Source organism: Atractosteus spatula, chromosome 2 (genome assembly GCF_055471065.1).
Source record: "Atractosteus spatula isolate fAtrSpa1 chromosome 2, fAtrSpa1.hap1, whole genome shotgun sequence".
NCBI classification, from domain to species: domain Eukaryota; kingdom Metazoa; phylum Chordata; class Actinopteri; order Semionotiformes; family Lepisosteidae; genus Atractosteus; species Atractosteus spatula.
Window position 1 is genome coordinate 48,852,285 of NC_142707.1, and position 27,504 is coordinate 48,879,788.

Consider the following 27,504-nt stretch of genomic DNA (forward strand, 5'->3'; position numbering starts at 1 on the left):
CAGTCCTGTGACCCTAGGATCAACTCCCGAGGTGCTATCTGCCTGAAGTTTGTTTGTTTGCCCTGTGTTTGTATGGGTTTCCTCCAAGTGGTCCGGTTTCCTGCTAAAGTCCAAAGACATACCAGTATTACTGGTACAGTAGGTTAATTGGCTTCAAGGAAAATTGTCTCTGCTGTGTGTGTACCCTACGCTGGACTGGTGTCCCATCCTCATTATATCCCACCTTGCGCCCATTGCTTACGGGGATAAGCTCCCCTACAACTCTGGATTGGATGAAGTGGTTATTAAGTGGATGGGTGAATGGATTAGAAAGCTTAAATTGAATTAAAAGTCTGTAAAAACTCTATGAGGAATACCAAAGGACAGTAACTGAAAATAAATAACCCAAATAATATTTTTTTAGAAATATTCCAACATTTTACATTCTACTTTCTATTTAATCTATTGGTTCTACCTTATCTCTATCTTACAACCTTGGTCGTATCGTTTACATGGCAATATTCGGGCACAAGAGTGAACACCATACATACGTCACTAATGCCAGCCGCGGGACTGAAAGGACCCCAGCGACACCAGCGCAGAAAATCGAAACTGGAAACTGAGGTTTTGCTTGTTCTGTGGGATAGCGGCTTTGAATGCGACATAAGTATAGGGTTTCAGAAGTTAACTTCACATTGGGAATCGACTGTTCGAGACTGGGAGCTAAGGCTATGTGAGAGAAGCGGCTGGTAAATAACGTGTTGACCCAGTGGGCACCCGATCGGAAGGAGAGTGAATCACCTTACGATCGGTCAGGCCCGCTTAGTACTGAACCGAGCCAAAGAGAAGCAAGAGGACGTGGAAAAGAGCACTCGTCTGCTTACGAGCCGGGTCAGCGAGGCGGGAATGAGACGGCTGGTCTAGTGGGACTACAGCTCCGTAACACGAGGTACCGCTTGTCTGGTTCGCACTTTCTCTGAGGTTTACACTGTCGTGCTTGGTCAGGGCAGGACCAGAGCGGGTTCGCACCCGCGTTTCACCTTTAGATAACTAGTGGCTGCTCGGTTGTAGAGGGTAATTAGTACCAATAAGAACGTACGTTTAATGGGGATGAAGGTATGTGCTCGTTATTGTCGAGGAGAAAATGCAAATACAAATAGAAACAACGTTCTCCTCTTTCTTAATTGCTTTATTTAGCGATTTATACTCATTGTACCACTGACTTGCATTATTACTATGTTTCACTGACTAGGAAAATAATTTCCTTGTACCCACTTGTCGGCATGTGGAAACGACTGTATTCTTACTACAAGAAGGACAGAAATTGCCATTCAAAAGCTATAACGTGGGGGGAAGAGTCCAATGAAAATATTACAAATAGTAACGGAGGGTGGATAAATGCTTATGCTAAAATGTAAGGAGAATTAGGAAGGAAAGAAAGAGCCTCTACTGCATTAGCAGCTCATTCCACTGTTATGGAAGTGACAGATATGTAGCTAAGGGAGAGGGGTGCTGGCCAGTAATGCACTGAGTGGACAGAGAGAGGCAGGAAAGAAGGAAGAGCCAACCTAGACGAGTGCCTGGTCCTGACCCTCTGATTCTGACTCTCAGCCATTCATTTGCCAAACTGCTTGATTTCTGGCCATCCTGTGTACTCCCTTGTGTTAATTCCAAGAAATACAGTGAGCAGGTTCCGTTTCATCTGGGCTTATAACTGGTCCTGTTTAGCTTTCCAGACCTCTCTTTTGTTCTGTGTCAATTACAAAAGGAATGTGTGAATAATACCAATAACCCTGGCATGCTAGATGCACCATATCCTATCACCCGTGTGTATCTGTTGTTGCTGCTGTTGTTTGTTCAAAGAACTCTGACATGTTGGTCAGACAATACCTGCCTTACATGCTTAATCTATAATCCAAGTTTATTGGTCTATAATAGCTTGGGTCAGTGTTGTCACTCTTCTTGTGGATGGGCTCCACATCAGTTGCTTTCCAGTCCCTGGTACGAGCCCTGTCTTGAGGGACTGTACTGTAACAGAAGTCAGAGTTACCGGTCTAATATGACCAGTAGTTCTCCAGTCCCTGGTACGAGCCCTGTCTTGAGAGACTCTACTGTAACAGAAGTCAGAGTTACTGGTCTATGACTATATTGTCCAGTAGTTTTCCGGTCCCTGGTACGAGCTCTGTCTTGAGGGACAGCTGGAAGAGCTGTGTCAGTGTCTTCTGAATCACAGCTGTCATGTCCTGGAGTACAGTTGCTACTGTAAAATACCATCAGTGCTGGGATTTATTCATCTTGAGGTCTTTTAGTACATTCATCTCTTCTCCCTCTTTTGTATTGGTCCTGTAAAATATAGAACCGTGGTCTGTACCTGAGGCCTTCTTTAGAAAAATACCTGGGTGAAATACTCATTTAGTACATCACCCATTTCCCTCTAATTGTCTAGAAGTTTCCCATCTTTATCTCTCAGATACATGTTACTTTATCCTTATTGATTTTCTTGTGCTATTGAAGAGTGTAGCAATTATTTGGTTTAACCATAGCAATATTACTTCACCTCTTTTGGCAATACACACTGGCTGAGTATCTTGGATAAGAAACAACAAGGAAAAACAAACCCTAATGAAGTACAGGCTCAGTGATTACTACCTGCATAGAAAGTGGATACAGGCACACCTGGCTGCCCAGAGAGGACAGGCTGCGCTCCCACTGCGAGCTGGGAGAAACAGAAGCATAATACAGCATGTGACCTCCTGTCCCAGCCTGAGGAACAGACAGTGAGCCTGTCTCAATAATAATACAGTGTGTGATCTCCTGTCCCAGCCTGAGGAACAGACAGTGAGCCTGTCTCTCAATAATAATACAGTGTGTGATCTCCTGTCCCAGCCTGAGGGACAGTGAGCCTCACTCTCAATAATAATAATACAGTGTGTGATCTCCTGTCACAGCCTGAGGGACAGTGAGCCTGTCTCTCAATAATAATAATACAGTGTGTGATCTCCTGTCCCAGCCTGAGGAACAGACAGTGAGCCTGTCTCTCAATAATAATACACTGTGTGATCTCCTGTCCCAGCCTGAGGAACAGACAGTGAGCCTCTCAGTAATGTTTGATGTTTTATGTGTTGCATGTAACTATCCAAGAATACGTTTGTACTGTAAATATCTGTAGACGTTGTATTAATTGCATCTACTTTGTCAACCCTGTAACTCATCCGTCATGTCAATAAAGCACTTGAATTTGAGTTTGTGAAGTGTGCCTGCTTGGTATAAAATAGATATGCCTGTGACATACAGTAGCTACGAACGCGTAGGTGATAGTGTTGTGTATCTCGCAGGGCCTGATACAGGCAGTTGCGCAGAAGGTAGATATCCATGCTTGTGACAGGACGGGCCTCTGGGGGAAATTGGGCAGTTCCACTGTTCTGGGGGGAGTCTGAGGATTCGTGATCTTGCAGAAGGGCAGCGTGTCTCAGTGCTGTGCAGTGAACCTGCAGCACTCCTACAGCTGCAAGGAGGCTTTGCAGCAGATGTTTTTACTGCACCCAGTGATAAAAGGATGTGAAACCTGTTACAAGTCAAGCAACTAACAGATTATATTTAATACTCTGCTATGTCTAGCTATCTCCAATTACAATACACCGTTTTTAGATGTGTAACATTTTTATCTATCTTTGGTTTGAGTCTGAGGTTGTGAGCCAGGGGTTATGTTGTTGGCAGTTCGCGTCCTGATTGCACTGCTCAGGGCCTCACTCAGAAACCATGTCTCAGTGGGCATCATTTGAGACGTTAGCCCTGCTGCGTGTGGGCCAAGGGGCAGGTAAGCACAGATGATCAAAGGGGGTCTTCTGGCGAATTACACGGATTAATCCCAATACAGAATATACATTCAACAGCCGTAGAACACAGCACCAATACAGAGAGAGGAAGGGAAGGGGAGAAAGAAGATGGGTATAGAGGAACATCATAAAGTGTCTCATATGGTGTCTGTAAATATCTTGTTAAGTGGTAACACTGTGACAAATCATTGGTCATGCGAATAAAGCTATTTGAATTTCAGTTGAAGCAGAGGAAACGACACAAAGAGGAGAAGAAAAATCCCCTTCAGCCCCCTCTTCCTCTACGCTGTGCCATACACTAGGACCTTGATCTGATCAGTCCTGGAGACCAAATTCTGATTTAGTAATCTGAACGTAGTTTCAGGAAGATTGCGGTTTTATTTATTTCAGGAAGTTCAGATTAATGTATTGTGGAATCCTCAGACATTCTCTTCTAGTTGGGTGATGTATGTTTTCTAGACACTCCTCTCAAAACACTTAACACATAATGGGGACTCCCCTCCACCACCACCAGTGTGCAGCCCCACCTGGATGATGCGACAGCAGCCGTAGTGCACCAGAACGCTCCCCACACACCAGCTCTCAGTGGGGAGGAGAGCGGAGTGATGAAGCCAGTTCAGAGATGGGGATTATTAGGAGGTCATGATTGGTAAAGGCCAATGGGAATTTGTCCAGGACGCTGGGGTAACACCCTTACTCTTTTCAAGAAACGCCCTGGGATTTTTAATGACCACAGAGAGTCAGGATCTCAGTTTTACATCTCATCTGAAGAACGGCGCCTTTTTGTAGTATAGTGTCCCCGTCACTGATATCGGCAGTAAGTGCGAAGGAGAACAGAGTGATGAAGCCAGTTCATAGATGTGCTTCACATTTGGGGATGTAGTTTAAAGAACATGATATCTAGTTTAATTTGGGATTTGTTTTTAGGATGCAGGTTTTTGTTTTTGTTGTTGGTGTATTTAGGTATAGTATTTTCAGATTACAGGCACAGAATACTGTGTTCTTAGACTGTAGGACATAGGCCCCTGGAATGCATTGATTTGCACATATGCTGTTTAATGTTGTTTGTGTTGTAGTCATGTTTATGATGATGATATTTATTGGTCCATCCACGTTTGACTCTGATTAATTACTCTTTCACCAGAACTGTGCTGCAGAATGTAAAGGACTTGCATTTCTCACGTTTTACCGGAACTTCAGTTTATTTCCTGGAAGCTGCCTGTACTCTGTAAGGTGGCAAAAGTTGTATAAAGCTGAAAATGTTGTTAGTGGATGCACACCACTCCATTTACAGTAGTGTCTGCAATGTTATTTTATAGAAAGTCTCCCCCTGTAACATTTAGAAAACAGCTGAAGTGTAGTTCTGACTGCTGTCCTTGGTTGAAATACATTGAAATCCATCTGAATTATTTTCTTTAAATGTCACTTAGACTGTTAAGTCTCTGCTTCTTATCTGCAAAGTTTTAGTTTGCTTTAAGAAACCAGCCTGCCTTGTCCCTGCAATGTAATGAAATTCTGTTAATAGTGAAATGATAGTGTTGATGATGCTGGTGAAGGCTTGACTCATGTGGTGATACAGTATTCATTGCCATTCCTTCCAGCCTGCAGAGACCAGAAACAGCTCTGAGGGCAACATGTAGGCATGGATCTACAATTGACAATTAAACCAGATGACTGGAACCGGTCACGATGTTTGGCATACAGATGGTCATGCTCGTTGTTGTGCTCTTTGTTCGCTCAGGATGAATCCTTCAAGATTGTGAAGCTCATAAACTTGAACAAGGGCTTTCCATTTCATGCTTTGATCGTGTGCATTGACCTCAGTTTTGCTTTATGTCTGTGAGCTCCATTGTGATTCTCTGTCCCATCTCTTTGCTCCTTCAGTTGCAGCGATGAAGCGGAGAACAGACTCCGCGGAACCACACAAGAAGAAGAGGAAGCGCTGTGAGGAGCCCAGCTCAGATGAGGAACATCTAAGTGACAGGGCGACGAGCCAGGGTACAGTCATCACACTGAGAGACAGGGCGACGAGCCAGAGTACAGTCATCACACTGAGAGACAGGCCAACTAGCCAGGGTACAGTCATCACACTGAGAGACAGGCCAACTAGCCAGGGTACAGTCATCACACTGAGAGACAGGGCGACGAGCCAGGGTACAGTTGTCACACTGAGAGACAGGGCGACGAGCCAGGGTACAGTCGTCCCACTGAGAGACAGGCCAACTAGCCAGGGTACAGTTGTCACACTGAGAGACAGGGCGACAAGCCAGGGTACAGTCGTCACACTGAGAGACAGGGCGACGAGCCGGGGTACTGTCGTCACACTGAGAGACAGGGCGACTAGCCGGGGTACAGTCGTCCCACTGAGAGACAGGGCGACGAGCCGGGGTACAGTCGTCCCACTGAGAGTCAGGGCGACGAGCCAGGGTACAGTCGTCCCACTGAGAGACAGGGCGACGAGCCAGGGTACAGTCGTCCCACTGAGAGACAGGGCGACGAGCTTGGGTACACAGATCACACAGAAACAGGGCATTGATGCAGGGTGCAGACATCACACTGAGAGAACAGCGGTGCCCTTTGTGTCACGTGATGCCATGTGGATGTTTTTATACAGTGTGTTTTACAGCGAGGCTTTCTTTCTGTTATAGACTCCAGCCACAGCGACTCTGGCAGTGACTCCGAAGACCACAGACCTGGCTTCGCCTCACACTCACTGTCCCATAATGCTTCACAGACGGGGGCCACGCAGGAGGGCTCCTCCAGTCTCTTCTCCATGTACAACAGCGTCTCCCAGAAGCTCATGGTAAACTGGCTGGTTGTGTCTCGGTCTGTGTAGAAACAACGACTTGTAGTAGCATAGAGTCCCTAATTATTAAAGCCTGCTGTGTTAAAGGCGGCGCGAGCAGCAGGCTGGGCTGTCTGTATAGAAAGTATAGGGTCTGTGTCTGCGTAGAGGCAGAAGGAAGGATGTGCTGTATGAGGTAGTATAACATTCGGAGTCAGGGAAACCTCTAGAAACCTCTGGAGTGTGAAGAGTGACGTGAACATCAGCTGCAACGCCAAGCTCACTTTCTCTTGTTCCTCTCTTTGTTGCTTAATTCGGTCTCCCTTCTCCCTCTCTCCCTCTCTTACGGCTCTCTCTTTCCTGTCTCCCTCCCCTCCTCCCCGCAGGCGAAGATGGGTTTCCGGGAGGGCGAGGGCCTGGGGAAGTTCGGCCAGGGCCGGCGGGAGATCGTGGAAGCCTCCACGCAGCGCGGGCGCAGAGGGCTGGGCCTGACCCTGCGGGGCTTCCAGGGCGAGCTGAACGTGGAGTGGCGGGACGAGCCCGAGGTACGCGCCTGATCGGAGCCGTCACTGTCCAGAAACACGAGCACATCCACTAGGCCGAGTGAGGGTCCTGAGCACTGCGGTACGTTTCTGTTGCTCTGCGCCAAACACAGGTGACAAGATCACTTTATCGGCCATGTACAGTTTCTTGCATTAGGAATTTGTCTTTTTCGCACACCCCAGCTTGCTCTCCATGAGACACACAGGCACACAGACGGGGAGAGAGAAGCTTGGGGTCAGAGCGCAGGGTCCGCCATTTATACGGCGCCTCTGGAGCAGCTGGGGTTAAGGGGCTCAGGGGCCCAACGGAGTAGGATTCCTCTGCCGGCCACGGGATACGAACCAGCAACCTTCCAGCCACAGGCGCGGATCCTTAGCCACAGAGCCACCGCCCCGCCCTAAAATCACGTGACGGAAATCACGTCAGACCCGAGGGGGGCTCTGACTCCTCCGTCTCGCAGCCGACTGGAGGGACAAATCCTTCAGCCGTTCACATGTTCGCAAATATATTTTCACAGTATTCTTAATTCTACGTAATGACGTTTTTTTTTTTGTTTTTCATACAGCTTTAGTTTTTCTTGCAGATTTTTAAAGCTGTCTTTCATGATTGTATGTGTTCTGGACAGTTGAAAAGGTGATACTGCAAAAACCGACCTTGTGCTCTTACTGCACCTGCCTCTCCAACCCTGTCCTGCCCTGCCCTGCCTCATACCCTCACCGCACCTCTCCCCTTCCTCCCTCTCCCCAGGCCAGCGCAGTGGAGGAGGTGCAGTGGTTTCCCGAGTGCTCCACCGAGATCCCAGACGCAGAGGAGCTGGGAGAGTGGATGACTGTGGGAGAGGTACAGGCGCACTGTCACCCCCAGTTAAACGGGTTGTAGTGGCAGGACTGGCGAGGGGGCAGTGCCAGGTACACAGTGGAGTAATGCGCTACACTGACGCACACCGCTGTGGGAGTACTGCTTCCGGCACAGTTAATTAGTTTAGCTTACTAGTATTGGCTTACTGTGGGCAGCCTGGTGAAAAGGGTTTCCTTTGCTTAAATATGACATGGAGACCTGGAGCAAGAAAGTAGTGGGGGTGGGGGCTTTGTTTGAAAACTGCTCATTTGAGTATAAAAAAGAGACATCTATCTAAATGAAATGATTGGTGTCTAGTGAGACACATGACGAAAAGAGCAAACACGATTGGCTCGGAGTGTAACTGGCTACTCCCTGGTTTAGTAATCTGGTGTGTATTAGCAGCCAGGAGGCAAAGGGCAGCCAGCCTGTGTCTCCGGCCGCTGCAGGTCTGTTAGGGTTAATGTACCCGCAGAAGGGAAACCCAGAGATGTAGAACCTGTAACATGCAAGGAGCCAAAAGTGCTGCAGTAATATATGTGAGTGTGTGTGTGGCCAACATGCCGTGAGTCAATTCACGACACACTAGACAGGTAGACGGGTACAGCAGTGCTGATAGAGATGAGGAATTCCACGAGAAATAGGAAGACAGACCAGCTCCGTCTCTGGGGCCAGGAAATACGTCTTCACACAGGGTAATTAATACACAGTATAAGCTTTTAAGCTCAAAGAATACAGCTGGTTGCTGCCAGATGAAAATGAGACGAGGAAATCAACTTTTCATCCACAACTTTTGAAACTTCCGATAATTTCCCGGTACAGTCTTGACGTGAGAAAAGAAACTGGATTCTTTAGTGTATTGCAGTTTACTTTTAGAAAGCAGGACATACTTTGGTAGGTACCAAAAGGCTGTGAAAGCCATCCCAGAAGGGTGCTGATGCCCCTTGATGAACAGAATGTCCTGTTTTCATTCTAAACTCCATTTCTGCAGACGTGCTCAGGGCTTGGTCACGTATCCGATGCTTTGTGAGGACTCACCTTTCTGTTTTTGAACTTTCAGAGAAAGCTGAAGATTGACGATGAAACCGAGTTCTGCAGTGAGGAGCTCTTACACAGCCTTCTGCAGTGCAAGGTTGGGGTGTTTGCACGTATGAATACTCCCCACAGACGACCGCAGTCGAGTTTTCTTTTCCCTGTGGGACAAAATCCTGCAGCTGTTTCTTTGTAATGCAAACTCTTTTAGTTACTGAGCAGTCTAGCAAAAAGAAACATATGGTACAGGCTAAATTTGTTAAAAAGGTAATATATGCTGATGTGTAATGAATTTAGGATGCTTTTATAAATATGCTCATTTGATTTTGAGTTATTTTAATTTTAAAGGTATTCATGTTTTCATTTATCAATATCATGACTGGGTATTCTGTGTGTATTCGAAGTGACGCTGCTTTGCGTAAAACCTGTGACAAACACAGACTTGCTCAGTTAATGGAGCAGCAGAACTTTGTTCTTTATCTTGAGAATTATTTTTGAAAATGAAACCCTTTGCTCGAGACATAGCCGTCTTAAGATGTGAAAGCGATGCGACAGACAATCTGAAATCCATCTTGAGCTGCACCCGATCAGCAGTTTTGAGTGAAGGCTTGTGGAAGTGTCCCCATTCTGTACTGCTGCCTGTCTGAGGTTTGCCCTGTGTGTGTGACTGACACCAGGCCTCTGACTGAGCAGTGTGTCTGCCAGGTGTGCGCTCACTCCGCTATCTGTCCACAGTGTGTAACGGCCTTTCTCTGTGTGCAGAGTGTGTTTGATGACCTGGAGGGGGAGGAGATGCGCCGTGCTCGGACTCGATCGAACCCCTACGAAACCATCAGAGGGGCCTTCTTTCTCAACAGGTATTTCACTGCTACTCACTCAGTAGCACAGTTGAGGATGGGCTCTGGCACAAACTGGGTTAGCCTCTCTCGGCGACGAGCTCCGGGACCCGGGCTCGGTTAGCCTCTCTCGGCGACGAGCTCCGGGACCCGGGCTCGGTTAGCCTCTCTCGGCGACGAGCTCCGGGACCCGGGCTCGGTAAGCCTCTCTCGGCGACGAGCGCTGTGCCTCGGTTACCCTCACTCTGTGAACATTGTATTTGATAGCACTCACTAGTTGATGTGAATTCTGTGACTTGGTAACCCTCACTTGGTGATGAGCTCTGGGACACAGACTCAGTTACATTCACTCAGTGACATGAATACTGTGATTTGATTGCACTGAAGCAGTAAGTGACTCGGCCCATGAAAACCGCAGTGTTTGTCTTGTATAGACTGTTTCCTGTGTCTCTAACTATGTATCCTCTTCTCAGAGCTGCGATGAAGATGGCCAACATCGACCATGTCTTCGACTGCATGTTCACCAACCCCCGTGACGCCCAGGGGGTATGACCTGCCTTCTGGAACCTCAGGCTGCTTGTCTTCATCTGTTTGTGTCTGAGTTTTCTCTCTGACCCCCTTGCCAGTCTCCCTTTAACACTTCACCAGTCTGTCCCTGTGATTTCTCTCCCTCTAACACTTCACCAGTCTGTCCCTGTGATTTCTCTCCCTCTCTAACCCCCTCGCCAGTCTGTCCCTGTGATCTCTCTCCCTCTCTGACCCCTTCACCTGTCTGTCCCTGTTATCTCTCTACCTCTCTGACCCCTTCACCTGTCTGTCCCTGTGATCTCTGTCCCTCTCTGACCCCCTCGCCAGTCTCTCCCTGTGATCTCTCTCCCTCTCTGAACTCCTCCCCTGTCCCTCTCTGTTCGCTGCAGAAGCAGCTGACCCGGGACCGAGATGGCGAGCTGCTGTATTTCGGGGATGTGTGCGCGGGGCCTGGCGGGTTCTCGGAGTACGTGCTGTGGCGGCGGCGCTGGCACGCCAAAGGCTTCGGGATGACCCTGCGTGGCCCCAACGACTTCCGGCTGGAGGATTTCTTCTCCGCGCCCAGTGAGCTGTTCGAACCGTACTACGGTAAGATGACATCAGACAGAACAGAGACATCATCGCGCAAACAGCTTCCCACACTGTGTCTCCTGTAATGAGTTGAGATAAGGGGACTGGGGACACTCCTGTCCTCCAGTCAGAGCTGAGCCTCCAGTATAGGGCTGTGTCTCCTTTGATAAGTTGAGATAAGGGGACTGGGGACACTCCTGTCCTCCAGTCAGAGCTGAGCCTCCAGTACAGGGCTGTGTCTCCTGTGATAAGTTGAGATAAGGGGACTGGGGACACTCCTGTCCTCCAATCAGAGCTGAGACTTCAGTATGGGGCTGTGTCTCCTGATGTGTTGAGAGATAAGGAGACTGGGGACACTCCTGTCCCCCAATCAGAGCTGAGACTCCAGTACAGGGCTGTGTCTCCTGTGATGAATTGTGATAAAGGGACTGAGGACACTCCTGTCCTCCAATCAGACCTGAGCCTCTGGTACAGGGCTTTATCTACTGTGGTCACAAGGGTTCAGAACTTCATTCCAAGATATAAAAACACAAGATTCCAGATTGATTGGACAATACAAAAAATCGATGAATCTAAATTTAATCTAAACAACCAGAATCTACTACAATCAGTAAGCATTTGTCTTTGTTCAAAACTGGTGTCTTATTTACCACTTTAGCTCCCGAGTCTGACTGGGCTCTCTGGGTGGGGGCAGGATCTGTACAAGACCTCCAGACAGTGAGGTCAAATAGCCTCTTGCAGTGTCCCAGACTCCCAACTGGCTTTGTGGCCAACCGAGCCCGGACACAGCACTATACCTTGAGTTCTTTTGGTTGTTCTGTACAGAGGGACACCAAGCTGGGTACAGGCCTGGGGAGCCTGTCCTCACACTGAGCTCTGTATCGCGTCGCACTGCGAGCCCTGTCAGCGCTCTGCTCCTGTGTCCCCGTGACTGGGAGACCATGTACTCTGGGGGCGTATGGACCCCAGTGAGAGAAGGTCACCTCACTGTGCCTTTCTTTCTCAAACCTCTCAGTTAGGGCTGGGCGATATGACCTCACATCAATATCATGCTAATTTCACACATTTACCACGGTAACGATAAATTAATGATAATTTTTTTTGAAACCCTTGGAATGATATGATGACATGATATGCTGAAAGATCATGTTTTAAATATGTAAAGCTATTAAAGCTGCACACACCTCATCTTATCTCAATGTCTTACAAATAATTTAAGGACATAGTTCATGGAAACACTTTTAATGAACATTTATTGAACATTTTAACATATTGCACAATGAACATTTATGAAAAATATAGAACTTTGAATATGTATCAAATGCAAACGAAATCTAAATGTCTCCCATCTTCCAAATTTTCAATATAAATTATGCTAGAAATCAAGATATACATCCTATGGAAAAAGATCACAGTTATACATTGTTTTACAGTAAAAAGGCAAGTTGAAGATGCCTGAATTACTAAGAAAAATAGAAAATAATGTTTCACATCCATTGTGAACTTTTTAAAGTGAATAATGTAAATAAATGAAATCCTCCCTTATGTTGCTCTTTCGGTGTCCATGCAGCACTTGTAGGCCTTTTACTCGACGTTCTTAGCCAGGAACACCAGCATGTTAACCTTTTCTGGTTTCAGGCAGGACCAGAGGCATGCAACAATGTTTCCACCTGAACTGAAAACCCGCTCTGGTGGGGAGGTGGTGCCTGGTATGCAAAGGAACTTCTTTGCTACCTTGCGTAGAGCGGGAAGGTTTACATGATGTTTTTTCCACCAGTCCAATGGATTCTCCTCACTATCCAGCATGGGAGACACCAAGCAGCTGCTCAGCTCTGCTTCCACTGTTTGCTGGACTGACACAGTGGAGGTGGTTGAAGGTGTTGCCTCATTTCCTTTGAAATGAGGCAACACCTTCAACCACCTAATGACATGGTGTACCTGCTGTACCTAATGACATCCTTGGCTTCTTTCCTTCTGGTGGACAAGTATGGGGCTCTGCGCTCCCTGTGGTACTTTCCTGGGGGACTGCGGCTGACTCCGTCTCTGTTTTCACTTTTTCCTTTATGGTGGGGACGTGGTGTGAAGCAGGGGACGTCATCTTAAATCTGGGATCGACAAAACTGGCCATGTCCAGTAACTCCTCTGTGATGGGACGCTCTGTGTCATCTTCCTCCAGAGCCAGCGCTCGTGAACGGAGGATTTGTAGGACAGGTTTCACAAATGAGACGGTGACATACTCCTCTCCTGAGAGTGAACCTGTAAACTCCATCAGTGGGGGAGAGAGCTTTGTTGACAGCCCCTAAGACACCCAGGTCAGCCCAGGACGGGACAAGGTGCCTTAACGTCTTGTCATCAGTGAGGACCTGTGTGACGGCTTGCTATTTTTGCTCAGGGACCCTTTCAGTCATTATCTGCATTGACCCCCATCTTGTGACGCATGCAGTCTTCACCTTGTGCTGTGGCAGATTGGGTACTTTTTGTGCCTTCACCAAGGCCTTCTTTTTCTTCCAGCTATAGGAGAAGGCGCTGACAATCTTCTTACATAATCCTGTTGCCCACTCCACACGCTGACCTTTCACAGCCTCGTCTGTAACGCAATACACATACAAAACTGAGGTATTATAGTGAGGGTTCAGTCATGCTTCACACTGGTGTGTTGACCAGCCACAGATGAGCAACAGATGAGGAGAAATGTCTTTTTTTTTTTCTTGTGCTTCCCCTTGACTAATAAATATTGGGGGTGGAAAAAATATTGCTTACTATTCTTAAGCCCAGGAAAGATAGATAATCTTTTTTGTTTTTTTCTGGTATTTTTAATGAATTTTTTTCATATATATTTTGGTCATATGTATCGTATATGGGAGTACTTTTTGTAAAAAGCACAGTGTTACACTCTGAATATGAGAAGTGCTATATAAATATGATTTATTATTTGTTCTTCTATTAATTATACTTTAATATTAACACACATTATGGCATTTAAGCCTGCTTAATGAAAGGTAGAACTAACCCAGTTGTAGCATTGTGTCTACTCAACTGACGCTGTTAACTTACCGATTGCCAGGTGCAATCTGTAGCCAAAACACTGCAGCCGTGTCCATGTGTTAACCTCTGTGGCTCTGACGACATTCGCACCGTTGTCTGGCGTGAAGGACAGCAGCCTCTCCTCCGGGAGGTCCCACGCGGAAAGGGCATCTCTCAGGCCCTGTGCACTCATATCTGCCGTGTGATCATCAGGAAAACATGCTGTCTGAAGGCATCTGCTGCGCAGGATCCATTCATCGTCACTAGAGCACAAAGTAAGGCTCAAGTATGGTTCCATCGGCCTACTTGACCGGAGATCTGTTGTGGCTGATTTTAGCTCAGCAGCTATCCTTTCATTTTTTATAAATGTCGGGCACCGCAGTTTGAGAAAAATATTTTCTCGAGGGCACAATGTATCTCTTGTCAAGGCTTTGAACGAGTCTTGAAACCACTGTGTTCCACTGTAGCTATGGGGACCATGTCCTTCGCTGTGTAGTATGTAATGGCGTTAGCTGTCTCGTTTCATCTGCGTGAATCTGTTGCATATTGAGTGGCATTAGTAAATGCTTTGTGTTAGAGACAGCTGTTTGGGGGAATCACTTTGGCCATGAGTGTGTTTGTCAGTCTCTTTTTTTTGGCCACGCACTCATGGTTGTGTTTCAAGCGATGAAACAAGTTGCTCGTGTGACGTTTGGGCGCAGAAACGGTTTTCCGACAGAGTTTACATCTGACTTCTCTTTGTTCAGTTTGCTGTTTGCTGAAGCCGAATATTGACCAAACGATCGACACCGCATCTTTTTTAGATACCAGCTCGTCTTCATTTGTACTTGAGTCTTCCCTGCCTGCCTGGGGTTCAGCATGAGCGCTCGTGTTGTCTCACGCCCGGCACGCTTCTCTGTGTTTTGAATGAAGAGCGAAGGGTGGTCGAAGCAGAAGCATGTGACTGGATATGACTACCGGGTGTTGTTGTTTTTTAAGGGGACCGCTCATGAAAGCTCACAGTGGAGAAAGCTTTGATCAAACATACCAAGATAAGCAAAATTAGGCCGGTCTTAATGTCAGTGTCGGTACATTTTTGGTATATCGCCCAGCCCTACTCTCAATCTTAGAAATCCTTCTGTCGGCTTCCCTGTCTAACTGGTAATCTTTTGCAGGCGAGGGGGGTGTGGACGGTGACGGGGACATCACTCGCCCCGAGAACATCAGCGCGTTCCGGAACTTTGTCCTGGAGAGTACGGAGCGCCGCGGGGTGCACTTCCTCATGGCAGATGGGGTGCGGAGCCGGGCTGTCTGCCTGTTACGGGGCGGTGTGTCCGTGTGTGAGCAGTGGATGTGTGTTTGTCTCTGTCCTTGTGTGAGCAGGCGTGTCTGATAGTGTGATTCGGTGATACCCTGCTGGGTTTGTGTGCCCTAAGTTGCTGACAGATGCTTTATTGTGCTCTAACTGGGTGTTTCCTGTGCAGGGATTCTCAGTGGAGGGGCAGGAGAACATCCAGGAAATCCTGAGTAAACAGTTACTGCTGTGTCAGTTCCTCACTGCACTGTCTGTGGTCAGGACAGGTACTGGAATTCCTCTGCTCCTTTCTCTCGTACCCCTGCTTGCGCTCTTCCTCTCCTCCTTTCACTCTTACCCATGCTCTCTCTCTCCCTCTCCTCCTTTCACTCTTACCCATGCTCTCTCTCTCCCTCTCCTCCTTTCACTCTTAACCATGCTCTCTCTCTCCTCCATTCTCTTGTACTCCTGCTCTCTCTCTCTCCCCCTCTCCTCCTTTCACTCTTACTCCTGCTCTCTCTCCCTCTCCTCCTTTCTTTCCCACCTCTGCTTGCTCTCTCTCCCTCTCCTCCTTTCTCCCGTACCCCTACTCGCTTTCTCCTCCTTTCTCCCCCCCCCCTCTCTCTCCCCCTCTCCTCCTTTCACTCTTACTCCTGCTCTCTCTCCCTCTCCTCCTTTCTCTCCCACCTCTGCTCGTTCTCTCTCCCTCTCCTCCTTCACCCTCTCTCTCCCTCTGCCTCCAGGTGGTCATTTTCTGTGTAAGACATTCGATCTCTTCACTCCGTTCAGCGTGGGGCTGGTGTACCTGCTGTACCTGTGCTTCGACAGGGTGTCTCTCTTCAAACCCGTCACCAGCCGGCCGGCCAACTCTGAGAGGTCAGTGTGTCCGTCCGCCCACCCGCCCTTGTTAGGCTGAAGGTGAGTCTCGGCGTCTGCGGCCAGCCGTCTGGTCCTGTTGAAGAGGCTAGTCTGTCAGGGTTTCCACTCTGCAGAGACGCAGTATTGACGCCTCTGCCTCTCCTTGTCTCGAAGGTACGTGGTGTGCCGGGGCTTGAAGCCCGGTTCCGATCCGGTGAGGGAGTACCTGTTCTCTGTGAATCTGAAGCTGAACCAGCTGAGGCTCTCGTCCTCTGACGTGACGGAGGTCGTCCCTCTGGATATCATTAAGGGAGACACAGACTTCTACCAGCACATGGTCCGCTCCAATGAGAGGTCAGGACACTGAGGTTCCCTGCCGTTCGGCTCTGAGCCACTTTCATCCGGTCCTGTTCTTTACTGTAATCCAAAGCTGTTTGTCTCGCATAGAGACAATTCAGCAGAGGCGGCAGTGAGAGGACTTGGTGTATAAATATTGAATTGCCAATTATTTTTATTACCAATCCACCCAGTTTGAAACTGCCACTCTTGGGGACCCCCGTACTTAAAGGGAGAATGAGGGGGCACAAGACAGGCTAGTCCTGTGACAGGCGGACAGACTGCAGTATTGCACTCTGGGGGAGAGTGATGACGTTGCTGTGGGCCTGCAGGCCCCAAGGAAGCCTGTCAGTGACAGAGGGGTGTGGTTGGGACTGAAGCTGAATTGAATGCTGTAAGGTCACGTGTTTGCCCGTGAGCAGGTGTTGGTTGAGAGTTTGAGAGTTGGAGAGGGGTGTGGATGGGACTCAAGCTGTATAAAATGAGGTGAGGTATGTGTTTATTGTGAAGCTGTGTGAAGAATGGAAATGTTATCAGAGTAAAACTTGTCCCACAATTAACTGGATTTATTAGATGGTTAAGAATAGCCATCTTGAAAGTACAACTTCCTATGCAATTATTTTTGTTTAAAATCACAAAAATCCAGAATCAGATTTTTTCCATTGATACATTACTGTCATTTATATTTATATTTATACTGACAGTATAGCCATCTTGAAAGTACAACTTCCTATGCAATTATTTTTGTTTAAAATCACAAAAATCCAGAATCAGATTTTTTCCATTGATACATTACTGTCAAGTTTAGTCCATTTCTGCTTGTAGATGTTTAGGATGACAGACTCCTTCAGTCTGTCAGTGCAGGACAGTCCCTTAATATTTGTATCAGGTCTACTCACAGTCTTCTCTGTTCAAGACTAAAGAGACTCAGTTCCTTCAGCCTGTCAGTGTAGGACACTCCCTTAATATTTGTTTTACACAAGACTACTGAATGTTGGCTGATGTATTTGTTAAATACATAATAACAAAGCAAAATTTGTGTTATCTGTCACATGAGGTTAGATTTATCTACTGTTAGGACTTGGTGAGGACAAGTGAAGGCCAGATATGTCTTAAGTGTAAATAAAACCATAGAATTGTGAGGTAGTATGCTTTGATTTTCACATCACTATAGCTCCTATCACGTCTTCAATGTGCAGTGAATACATGTAGCGTGAACAGTGTGGTACCAAGGCATTAAGCTCTTACTATCGGATTGCTGATGCCATTTAATTTTTTCCCCATTAGCGAATAATTAGAATCATACCAATATTTACCCTACTTAATTGTAATTGTGCTCAGAATGTAACAGAAGAGTCAAATAGCTTTGGAATTGAGTGTGATATCTAAAATGGTTTGTACAAATCTGTGTTTCTTTAAGCAGGCAGGTACAGAAAGTTGTGTGTATCTCTAGAGGAGCTTTCTTAATCTTGTGTGACCTCTGTGCAGCTGTGCTGACTGGGTACTGTGTGTGGGGAAGCAGTCTAGGCTCTTGACCTGTAACTGGAGGGTTGTGGGTTCAAATTCTGAGTGAGTCACTTCTGTAGTACCCTTAACCCACATATATAAGTTAGAACAAATATTAAGGTGCTTTGGATAAAGATGTCATCCAAACTAAAAATAAACAGTGTTACTGTGCTCTTTCCTATAGCCACTGTGCAGTCCAGATTAAATCTCTGGCCAAAATCCATGCCTTCGTCCTGGACACGTGAGTACCGCCTGTATGTAAGCACTCGTTATTCTCTTCTGGCCTTAGAGCTCAAAACTGGCGTTTGCTCAGAACTGTTTTAGTTTAACATATTTCTCACCTAACTGTCATTTCAGTTTGTCAGATCACAATAAAGGGCCTTCAGAATCTCTTCTTGTGCAGTATGTGTCATTTGTGTGTCAACTCATGTACCAGTCTTCCCATCTTGTCTGTCACCTGCCTCTCTCCAGCTGCCCCTAGTGTCTGTCTCTACGTGCTGCTTGACTGTGTTGTCTGTATTTCAGCACGCTGTCGGAGCCAAAACAGGCAGATATACGAAAGGAGTGTCTGAAGCTATGGGGGGTGAGTCCTGAAAAGAGCTGCACACACTGCAGGGTTAGGTACAGATCTCTGACGCTGACCAACACACTGCGGGGTTGGGTACAGAGCTCTGACGCTGACTTACACTGCGGGGTTGGGTACAGAGCTCTGACGCTGACCAACACACTGCGGGGTTGGGTACAAATCTCTGACACTTGACACACACACTGCGGGGTTGGGTACAGAGCTCTGACGCTGACCAACACACTGCGGGGTTGGGTACAGATCTCTGACGCTGACCAACACACTGCAGGGTTGGGTACAGATCTCTGACGCTACGCTGACTCACACTGCGGGGTTGGGTACAGATCTCTGACGCTACGCTGACTCACACTGCGGGGTTGGGTACAGAGCTCTGACACTGACACACACACACTGCGGGGTTGGGTACAGAGCTCTGACACTGACACACACACACTGCGGGGTTGGGTACAGAGCTCTGACACTGACACACACACACTGCGGGGTTGGGTACAGAGCTCTGACACTGACACACACACACTGCGGGGTTGGGTACAGATCTCTGACACTGACACACACACACTGCGGGGTTGGGTACAGATCTCTGACACTGACACACACACTGCGGGGTTGGGTACAGAGCTCTGACACTGACACACACACACTGCGGGGTTGGGTACAGAGCTCTGACGCTGACACACACACACTGCGGGGTTGGGTACAGATCTCTGACACTGACACACACACTGCGGGGTTGGGTACCGAGCTCTGACGCTGACACACACACTGCGGGGTTGGGTACAGATCTCTGACACTTGACACACACACACTGCGGGGTTGGGTACAGAGCTCTGACACTGACACACACACACTGCGGGGTTGGGTACAGAGCTCTGACACTGACACACACACACTGCGGGGTTGGGTACCGAGCTCTGATGCTGACACACACTGCGGGGTTGGGTACCGAGCTCTGACGCTGACACACACTGCGGTGTTGGGTACAGAGCTCTGACACTGACACACACACACTGCGGGGTTGGGTACAGAGCTCTGACACTGACACACACACACTGCGGGGTTGGGTACAGAGCTCTGACACTGACACAGACACACTGCGGGGTTGGGTACAGAGCTCTGACACTGACACGCACACACTGCGGGGTTGGGTACAGAGCTCTGACACTGACACGCACACACTGCGGGGTTGGGTACAGAGCTCTGACACTGACACAGACACACTGTGGGGTTGGGTACAGATCTCTGACACTGACACACACACTGCGGGGTTGGGTACAGATCTCTGACACTTGACACACACACTGCGGGGTTGGGTACAGAGCTCTGACACTGACACACACACACTGCGGGGTTGGGTACAGAGCTCTGACACTGACACACACACACTGCGGGGTTGGGTACAGAGCTCTGACACTGACACACACACACTGCGGGGTTGGGTACAGAGCTCTGACACTGACACAGACACACTACGGGGTTGGGTACAGAGCTCTGACACTGACACACACACTGCGGGGTTGGGTACAGAGCTCTGACACTGACACACACACACTGCGGGGTTGGGTACAGAGCTCTGACGCTGACACACACACACTGCGGGGTTGGGTACAGAGCTCTGACGCTGACACACACACACTGCAGGGTTGGGTACAGAGCTCTGACACTGAATGTGCACCGCAGAATTGCCTTTCTCATTGTTATCAAGACAATTATTCCCTCTCTATCCATCTTTCTTTCTTACATTGTTCCTTTCTGCAGATTCCTGACCAGGCCAGAGTTGCCCCTTCCCCCTCGGACCCCAAGGCCAAGTTCTTTGAGCTGATGAAGGTCAGGAGACATCCGTCTCTCTGTGTGTCTGCCTGCCTGTGAGTCTGTCCTTCTGTCTTTAACCCTGTCTCTGTCTCTGCCTGCTGTCTATATGTGTGAGTCTGTGCCTGTGTCATGTAGTGTGTCTCTGTAAAGGAAGACCTGATAATCGTACACAGTGTATACTGAGTGCTTGTCTCCTTCTGTCCCCTAAGGGCTCTGATATTGAGTCCTTTAACTACAAGCCCACGCCTCTGACCTCACGGACACTCGACAAGATGCACCATGTGCTGGACTACCGCTGCATTGTGGGAGGAGGGGAGCAGCTCTTCCTGCTGGGGCTGGGGGTGAGTGGAGGGGGTTGCCTGTTAACTCGCACTGTTAGCTCCTCTTTGACACTGATCGAGTTCCTTTTCCATCTAAACATGAGCTTCATAAGCCAGACCTGTTTCTAACATCCCCTGCAGACTGTCTCTGTAGTCACAATCCTGAAGCAGAGCATCGGGCTCCCTCTGATCTGCACTGGAGATTGAAGATTACAGTCCAGGCACTGCTGCATTCTTGCATATTACATGTGCAGAATCCCTGGTGACCTCAGTCTCACCCGGGATCAGAACCTTCCCTATACCAGATACAAGAATCCGGTCCTGTGCCTGTGTCATTGTCAGACGCAGAACTGTTAACAAGCTCACTTGTACTTGCCTGTCAGAAATCCCAGATCTACACATGGGATGGGAAGTCTCCTGTACGCTGGAAGAAGCTGGAGAACTTCAAGATGGAGCTGCCCAGGGACACGCTGCTGAGCGTGGAGATCGTGCAGGAACTGAAGGGAGAGGTACTGACTCCGCAAGGCTCTCGCATCTTTACAAGCTGAGTGGAAGCGTACTCAGCGTCAGCGCTGATGAGCGAGTTTCAGCGCTGCCCTTGTTTGGGGGTGCGACCAATTGGACTTCAGCAGAAGGACAGACTCCCACTTTTTGTATCTGTTTATCAGAAACTGGTCAGGCATTGAGGGCCTTTTAGTCAGAAATAAAGAAACAAATTCTTAATTGGCAAGTTTAGGAGAGACTGCAGAATGTCCTGTCTGCTGACCCTCTTGCAGTTACATACTTCAGCCAGGGTGCCTTTGACACCGAGGTCAGAATCCAGAGAAATGCCTATCCACCAGTGATTAAGGGCTGAGTAGGAATGAGTGGACAAGGGGTTTGTAAGGACAGGTCCCTCAGGACTGAACCCACTATTCCCAGACACTGTGGGGAAGGGAACACGGCCATCAGAATCGTAGGGTACATAGTTAAATAGGCAAAATTTGATTAGGAGAGAGATCTTACGGTAGAATTGTGCAAAACATGAATATGACTTAATTTAAAACACATGGCCCTGTGTACAGGTTTGGTCACATTACAAAGAAATTAAGAAATACTTTGTCTAGAGTTTATTGCAGGCAGGTGGCAGGATTGTTCACGGTAAGTACTGGGTGGCCTGAATCTAGAGAGCCAGGTCCTTCTCTCTATGGTGTGGGAAAGGGGGAGAAATGAACCTGGGCACTGAGTGCAAAGTGTGGACTTCAGCTTAGGGGGTATTGGAATTGGGCGAGTGAATGAGCAAGGCCTGCTGGATGAACCCTTCCGTTCCGCGACTCTTACGGCCTGCTGTTGTGCCACGTGTGTTCGCAGGGTAAGGCACAGCGCCGGATTGGTGCTGTGCACGTCCTGGATGCGCTGGTACTGAATGGGACAGATGTGCGGGACCAGCACTTTAACCAGAGGTGAGCACCCACTCTTTCTCCAAGTGTGCAGTCTCTCCAATGTAACTGTGCGCAAGTCGCAACTAGAGTCGGGCTCATTGTGAAGGTGCAGAGTCTCCTATTTCACAGTCATAAAGACAGCAGAGATTCACCATCGTGCTATACTGATCAGATGACAATGCCATTCATTAATGGCCCCTCAGCCCAGTGAGCTGCAGCAGGACTAATCCAGCATGATGATCACACCATGCATGTGTAGACTGCTGCTCGCCTCTGCCCAGTGGCTGACCTCTCTGCCTGTGCTTGCCGGTCTCTCAGGATCCAGATGGCAGAGAAGTTTGTGCGAGCCGTGTCCAAACCCAGCCGGCCAGACATGAACCCCATCAGGTGAGACTTGAGACCTCCCTTGTTCTGAGTCACTATGGGCTCCCTCTCCACAGTTGTCCACGTGGCCAGTTGTACTGGCAATGCAGAAAAACAAATTTACGGTACATGAATTCTGAATGTTACTGTAGAACTGTTTGTCTTTCAGTGCAGGATTGTTGCTGGGGCAGCCAGAATTAAATTATTTCCAGCACCTGGTACATGCAGGCTGGTGGAGCCCTGTGCGCTTTACTGCAAGAGTTTCAATTTCATCACTCATTGTATCGGTTGCCTACTAAAATACAGCTCTGTGCCGGCGTGCGCTGCTGTGCGTCTGAAAGAGATCCTTGTTGGAGTGTTACAGTATCGGTCTGTGAGCTGCAGCTGTGATTCTCATTCTTCCTGTTCCAGAGTGAAGGAGGTGTACAGGCTGGAGGAGATGGAGAAGATCTTCGTCAGGTAAGAGAGCGGTCAGAGGAGGAAGAGGAGTGTCGAGAGTATAGTCAAGGAGCCTGGGGAACTGGAGGTGATGCGTGAGCATCACCCAGAGAATGGAAAGGTGACTCCCAGGGTCTGAGCTTCACCAGCCTGTCAGGGTGATGCAGAGCAAAGCAGTGCGCATTTTGGCTAAGAGCTGAGAGTTTGGCCAGAGTGAGGCAGAAGGGCCCGAAGCTCGGAGCCAGAGAGAGAGCTGCCTGGTGCAGGTCCCGACGAGGCGGTGGGAGGATACTGATTTACACGCATGTTCGTGAATTGTTGCCCGTTGTTTCAGGCTGGAGATGAAGGTGACCAAGAGCTCCGGGGGCTTCCCGCGCCTCTCTTACACAGGGAGGGACGACCGGCACTTCCTTCCCACCGGACTGTACATCATCAAAACTGTCAATGGTGAGACACGCTCAGACACACAGAGAGACATACAGTAGAAAGAGAGGTGGGTACGTAGGCAGAGCACAGAGCTGGAGACTGAGCTGGGCGCGGCGTCGGAGAGAGGGAGGCAGGAGTTCAGTGTCAGTGATTCCCAGTGCTTCAGTCTCCCCATGAGCACGGGCACAGAAATCGTCACTTCTTCTGACTGAGAAGCTCCCACTGGGAAAGTGATTTGCAGGTGTGGATGGGCTTGACCTGCTGCCTTTAAAAGGGAAGCAGTTTTTACCATGTTTTGCGTGCAGAAAAGTACTGCCCATCGTAAGAATAACTTTTATTAAATTGTTTATATATCATTGCACCCCTGGGGGTTCAAATGACAAAACGGGGAGATAATCAAAGCAATATAAAAACCAGCTTGCTAGGCAGGAAAATTATAAAGATTAATATTTCAATCCCCAAAATCTGGGAAGACCAAGTATTAGGTGATATGTGCTCTTTGATTCACTGGTGGAGTTTGGTAGAGTACTGACAGTAAATAAACAGTAGTTATAATATAAACAACTGTTACACTATGCGTCAATATTTAAAACTCAGTGTATACCTGGATCTAGTCTCCCCTGTTATAAATAGAAGAGATTTAGCTCCCTCAACCTGACTATACCAAGAGCAGGAATTGTTTTGCTGCTTTTGCTTGACATCTCTAAGGCTATTGTTACTCCAGTGGTCAGAGCGACTCATGTCCTGCTGTTGCCTCTGAGGGGACTCAGCCTGCATCTAACCCTGTACAGACTCTCTCGGGACACATCTCCCAGCCCCTGTTCCTCTATCAATCAGGAACACCTTCCTCATCCAATTCCCTGGTCAGTGCTCTGACATTGAGCCACGCTCAGTTTCTCTTCTCCTAACCGAAGCCCTACTTGACTTTCTTTCCTCGGGGCAGGGAACTTTTGTTTTTCCACACTGCCTTCCCATTGAGCCCTGCTTCCTCTGAACACCTCAGCTCATCTGCCTCAGGAACTAAGCCAAACTTTGCCACCCCTGAAGTCTCTCTGAGCGCTTGCACTTGGAGCTCGGCTTGCCATTCATCACGGTCCCTGTAGGACAAGTGGAACGTGGCTTCTGTGCTTGCCACTCTGCCCCTGCTAAATATCATCAGAAACTTCTGACTAGTTTGCTAACTATACTAACATCTTGATTGTTAATACAGTTCAGGAAGAGCAAGAGGTCTACAATGGATCCCAGTTATACCACTACCCACATCTTCCAGTGAGGCTCCACCCCTTCAGTCCACACAGTTTCCAGTTTGTTAACCAGTTCTCCACCCCACTGCTGAATGTATCTTGATTATTCCTGTGGCTTTTAATCTGGGAATCAAGCTTTTATGAGGACCTTACCAAACTCCTTCTGGAAAACTCAATATGTCATTTTCTTTAGTGGTATCTAATCCTTCTGGCTCAATTAAAGAATTTTAAAAACGTTAGTTTGACAAGACCTTTGCCTCTCTAAACCCATGTTGGCTGTCTGTTAAATGACTTTGTTTTAAAAACGTTCTTCCGATTTAGTTCTACAATCTTCTAGCAACAGAAAACTGTATTTTCTTGGTTCTGACAAACTAATGGGTCGATGATGATGGTGATGTCCTGGTTTTTCCTATTCTTGCTGCTTCTGATTTGCCCTTTCCTATGGGGCCTGGCTTAATGACCTCACAAGGAATGTTTTACTCACTGTTGAATATTAATGGTTAATTTGTCTGAACAAATGATCCAACAGTGACTTGCGATGATTATTAGGAACACCCTTTGATCATCTGTAACTCACAAAGACAGCCGTGTAGACACAGTACACTTTGATCCAAACCTTCAGAATGAGGCGATCAAGGTGAGAAATGCAAACACCCTCATCCTTAAACAGGGCATAATTTAACATTATGAATTCTGTTTTCACCCTTTTTATAAAATGAATGAAGTCCTGTAGTATCATGGTTATATTCCTCCTCTTTAGAGCAAGTTTAATAATTCAAGTAAGACACTGTAATGATTTGGAAATTCTCACTTCAATCTTTTATAAAGAGCTTATCATTTATCTCTTTTATTATCATGGTGCATTGAAAATATTTGCTGGAGAATTAATCAAATGAAGTGATCTTAGAGCACAGGGCGGGGAAAAAGTTAGTCAGCAATATCAGTGTGCTGCAGTAACTGTGGACAAGATCCCACGTCTGTTGTATGATAGTCGCACAATCACACGCACTTCTCTCTCCCTGCCTGCAGACCCCTGGACGATGGCCTACAGTAAGAATTCCAAGAGGAAGTTTTTCTACAACAGACTGAGCAAGGAGTCCACCTATGACCTTCCTGCTAACGCAGTGGCCCCCTTTCAGTGAGTACCCTGTTTGGGGGTGGGTTAGGGTGGATCCCAGCTGTCTCTGCCTACACCTTTTACTATGGGTATCATGCTTATGACTGATGGTCTCCTGTTCTCTGCTTGTCACTCCTTAGTATCTGTCACTTCGAGCGTCTGTTCTGGGCCTGGGAGGACGGTGTGAAAGTTCATGACTCCCAGACGCGGATCGACCCCGAGAAGCTATCCAAGGAGGACATACTCTCCTTCATCCACCAGCACTATCAACCCTGAGAGAGACTGCCCCGGACCGACTGCCCCTGACACCAGACGTCACAGCCCTGACAAGATAACTACCCCTGACACCAGACGTCTCAACCGTGAGAGAGACTGCACCAGGCCAACTACCCCCGACACCAGACATCTCAACCCTGAGAGAGACTGCCCCGGGCCAACTACCCCCGACACCAGACGTCACAGCCCTGACAAGATAACTACCCCTGACACAGGACGTCTCAACCGTGAGAGAGACTGCACCGGGCCAACTACCCCCGACACCAGACGTCTCAACCCTGAGAGAGACTGCCCCGGGCCAAATACCCCCGACACCAGACGTCTCAACCCTGAGAGAGACTGCCCCGGGCCAACTACCCCCGACACCAGACGTCTCAACCCTGAGAGAGACTGCCCCGGGCCAACTACCCCCGACACCAGACGTCACAGCCCTGACAAGATAACTACCCCTGACAGACGTCTCAACTGTGAGAGAGACTGCACCAGGCCAACTACCCCCGACATCAGACATCACAACCCTGATAGGATAACTACCCCGACACCAGACATCTCAGCCCTGAGAGAAACTGCCCCAGTCATGACATGATAACTACTCCGGACACCAGATATCACAGCACTACGAGAGACTGTTCCAGCCCTAAAAGGATAATTACCCCTGACACCAGACGTCCCAGTCCTGAGAGAGATTACCCCAGTCCTGACGGTATAACTATCCCATCAGCCCTGGCTGCTTCAGTTGTTAAAGCCCTGACTAACTGCGCTGCTCACCAAAGTGATTTCCGACAGCGTGGCGGCTGTTCTGGGTCTGATGGGACGCATTGGTACACACTGCTGAGACCCTGTTCTGCTCCTTTTCAATATGACCAGTAGCTGGGACAGGGATTCCTCTGAATGTCCTGTCTGGGTTTAGGTAGTATTATTGTGTTGCTCTTAAAGGTCTTATCTCCACCCACCCAACTATGAAAATATTTTATGTATCATTAATTGCATTTGATTCATAGTTTATGTAATAATGGAAAAATACTATGTGCTGATGGCACTGTTTTTATTTTATATATTTACAGATGTGACTGTCAGTAGTACTCTGTATCGAGCTACGTCACTATGGAGAGATGGTGGTAGAACTTGCAACGTCAGTTCAGCTCTGACCTGTAGACAGTGCCAGTGTGGACAGAGCATTGAGCAGCAGTGACTGTGTATTATTTTAGGGGGGTGGTGGTGAGACCTTCTGTGTCCTGGCCTTCCCCCTGAGCAGCAAGCAGCTGCCCTCCCTCTCCGAGCGCCCTGAGACTGCAGCACAGCACCGCAGACGCTGCTGTGCTTCGTCCGACCTCTTCTCCTTTCTGTTGCAGAGTGTGTTGAAGCTGATGGCAGCCAGTCCCAAAAGGCTGGCCTAGTCAAAAAGAAATAAAATCCTTTGTGTTCTTAACCTTTGAAAGTTTGTTTTTTAAAAGAGGAGCACTCACAATTCCAGGTTGCAGGTAGTAACAGTGAGGAAAGCCAGAAACCTGGTTTCTGAAGCTTAAACACTGGTTTCCATCGCGAAATGGCTGTCAAGACC

General features: G+C 48.1%; 1 protein-coding gene across 2 annotated transcripts; it reads left to right on the forward strand.

Moving 5' to 3' along the window:
• Nucleotides 1–546: 546 nt before the first annotated feature.
• Nucleotides 547–27,369, forward strand: cmtr1 (cap methyltransferase 1). Of its 2 annotated transcripts, XM_088933464.1 has the most exons (24): nucleotides 547–928; nucleotides 5,700–5,813; nucleotides 6,464–6,618; nucleotides 6,987–7,145; nucleotides 7,891–7,983; nucleotides 9,041–9,112; nucleotides 9,775–9,869; nucleotides 10,322–10,394; nucleotides 10,766–10,964; nucleotides 15,125–15,243; nucleotides 15,434–15,530; nucleotides 15,987–16,119; nucleotides 16,276–16,455; nucleotides 18,128–18,184; nucleotides 18,469–18,526; nucleotides 20,285–20,353; nucleotides 20,548–20,679; nucleotides 21,042–21,167; nucleotides 22,009–22,100; nucleotides 22,398–22,466; nucleotides 22,854–22,901; nucleotides 23,215–23,327; nucleotides 25,580–25,688; nucleotides 25,808–27,369. In XM_088933464.1, exons 2-24 carry the CDS (start codon nucleotides 5,708–5,710, stop codon nucleotides 25,941–25,943), a joined length of 2,490 nt encoding a protein of 829 aa, XP_088789590.1. In that variant the 5' UTR covers nucleotides 547–928; nucleotides 5,700–5,707; the 3' UTR covers nucleotides 25,944–27,369. The 2 variants fall into 2 exon arrangements, with proteins under 2 accessions (XP_088789590.1, XP_088789599.1); XM_088933473.1 differs by lacking the exon at nucleotides 7,891–7,983 and having other exon boundaries at nucleotides 813–928.
• The last annotated feature ends 135 nt before the right edge of the window (nucleotides 27,370–27,504 follow it).

Coding starts and splice junctions, on each gene's coding strand:
- cmtr1 (XM_088933464.1), top strand. CDS start 5,708: ATGAAGCGGAGAACAGACTCCGCGGAACCACACAAGAAGAAGAGGAAG. Junction 20,354..20,547: donor AGTTCTTTGAGCTGATGAAG/GTCAGGAGACAT, acceptor CTGTCCCCTAAG/GGCTCTGATATTGAGTCCTT. Junction 22,902..23,214: donor ATGGAGAAGATCTTCGTCAG/GTAAGAGAGCGG, acceptor CCGTTGTTTCAG/GCTGGAGATGAAGGTGACCA.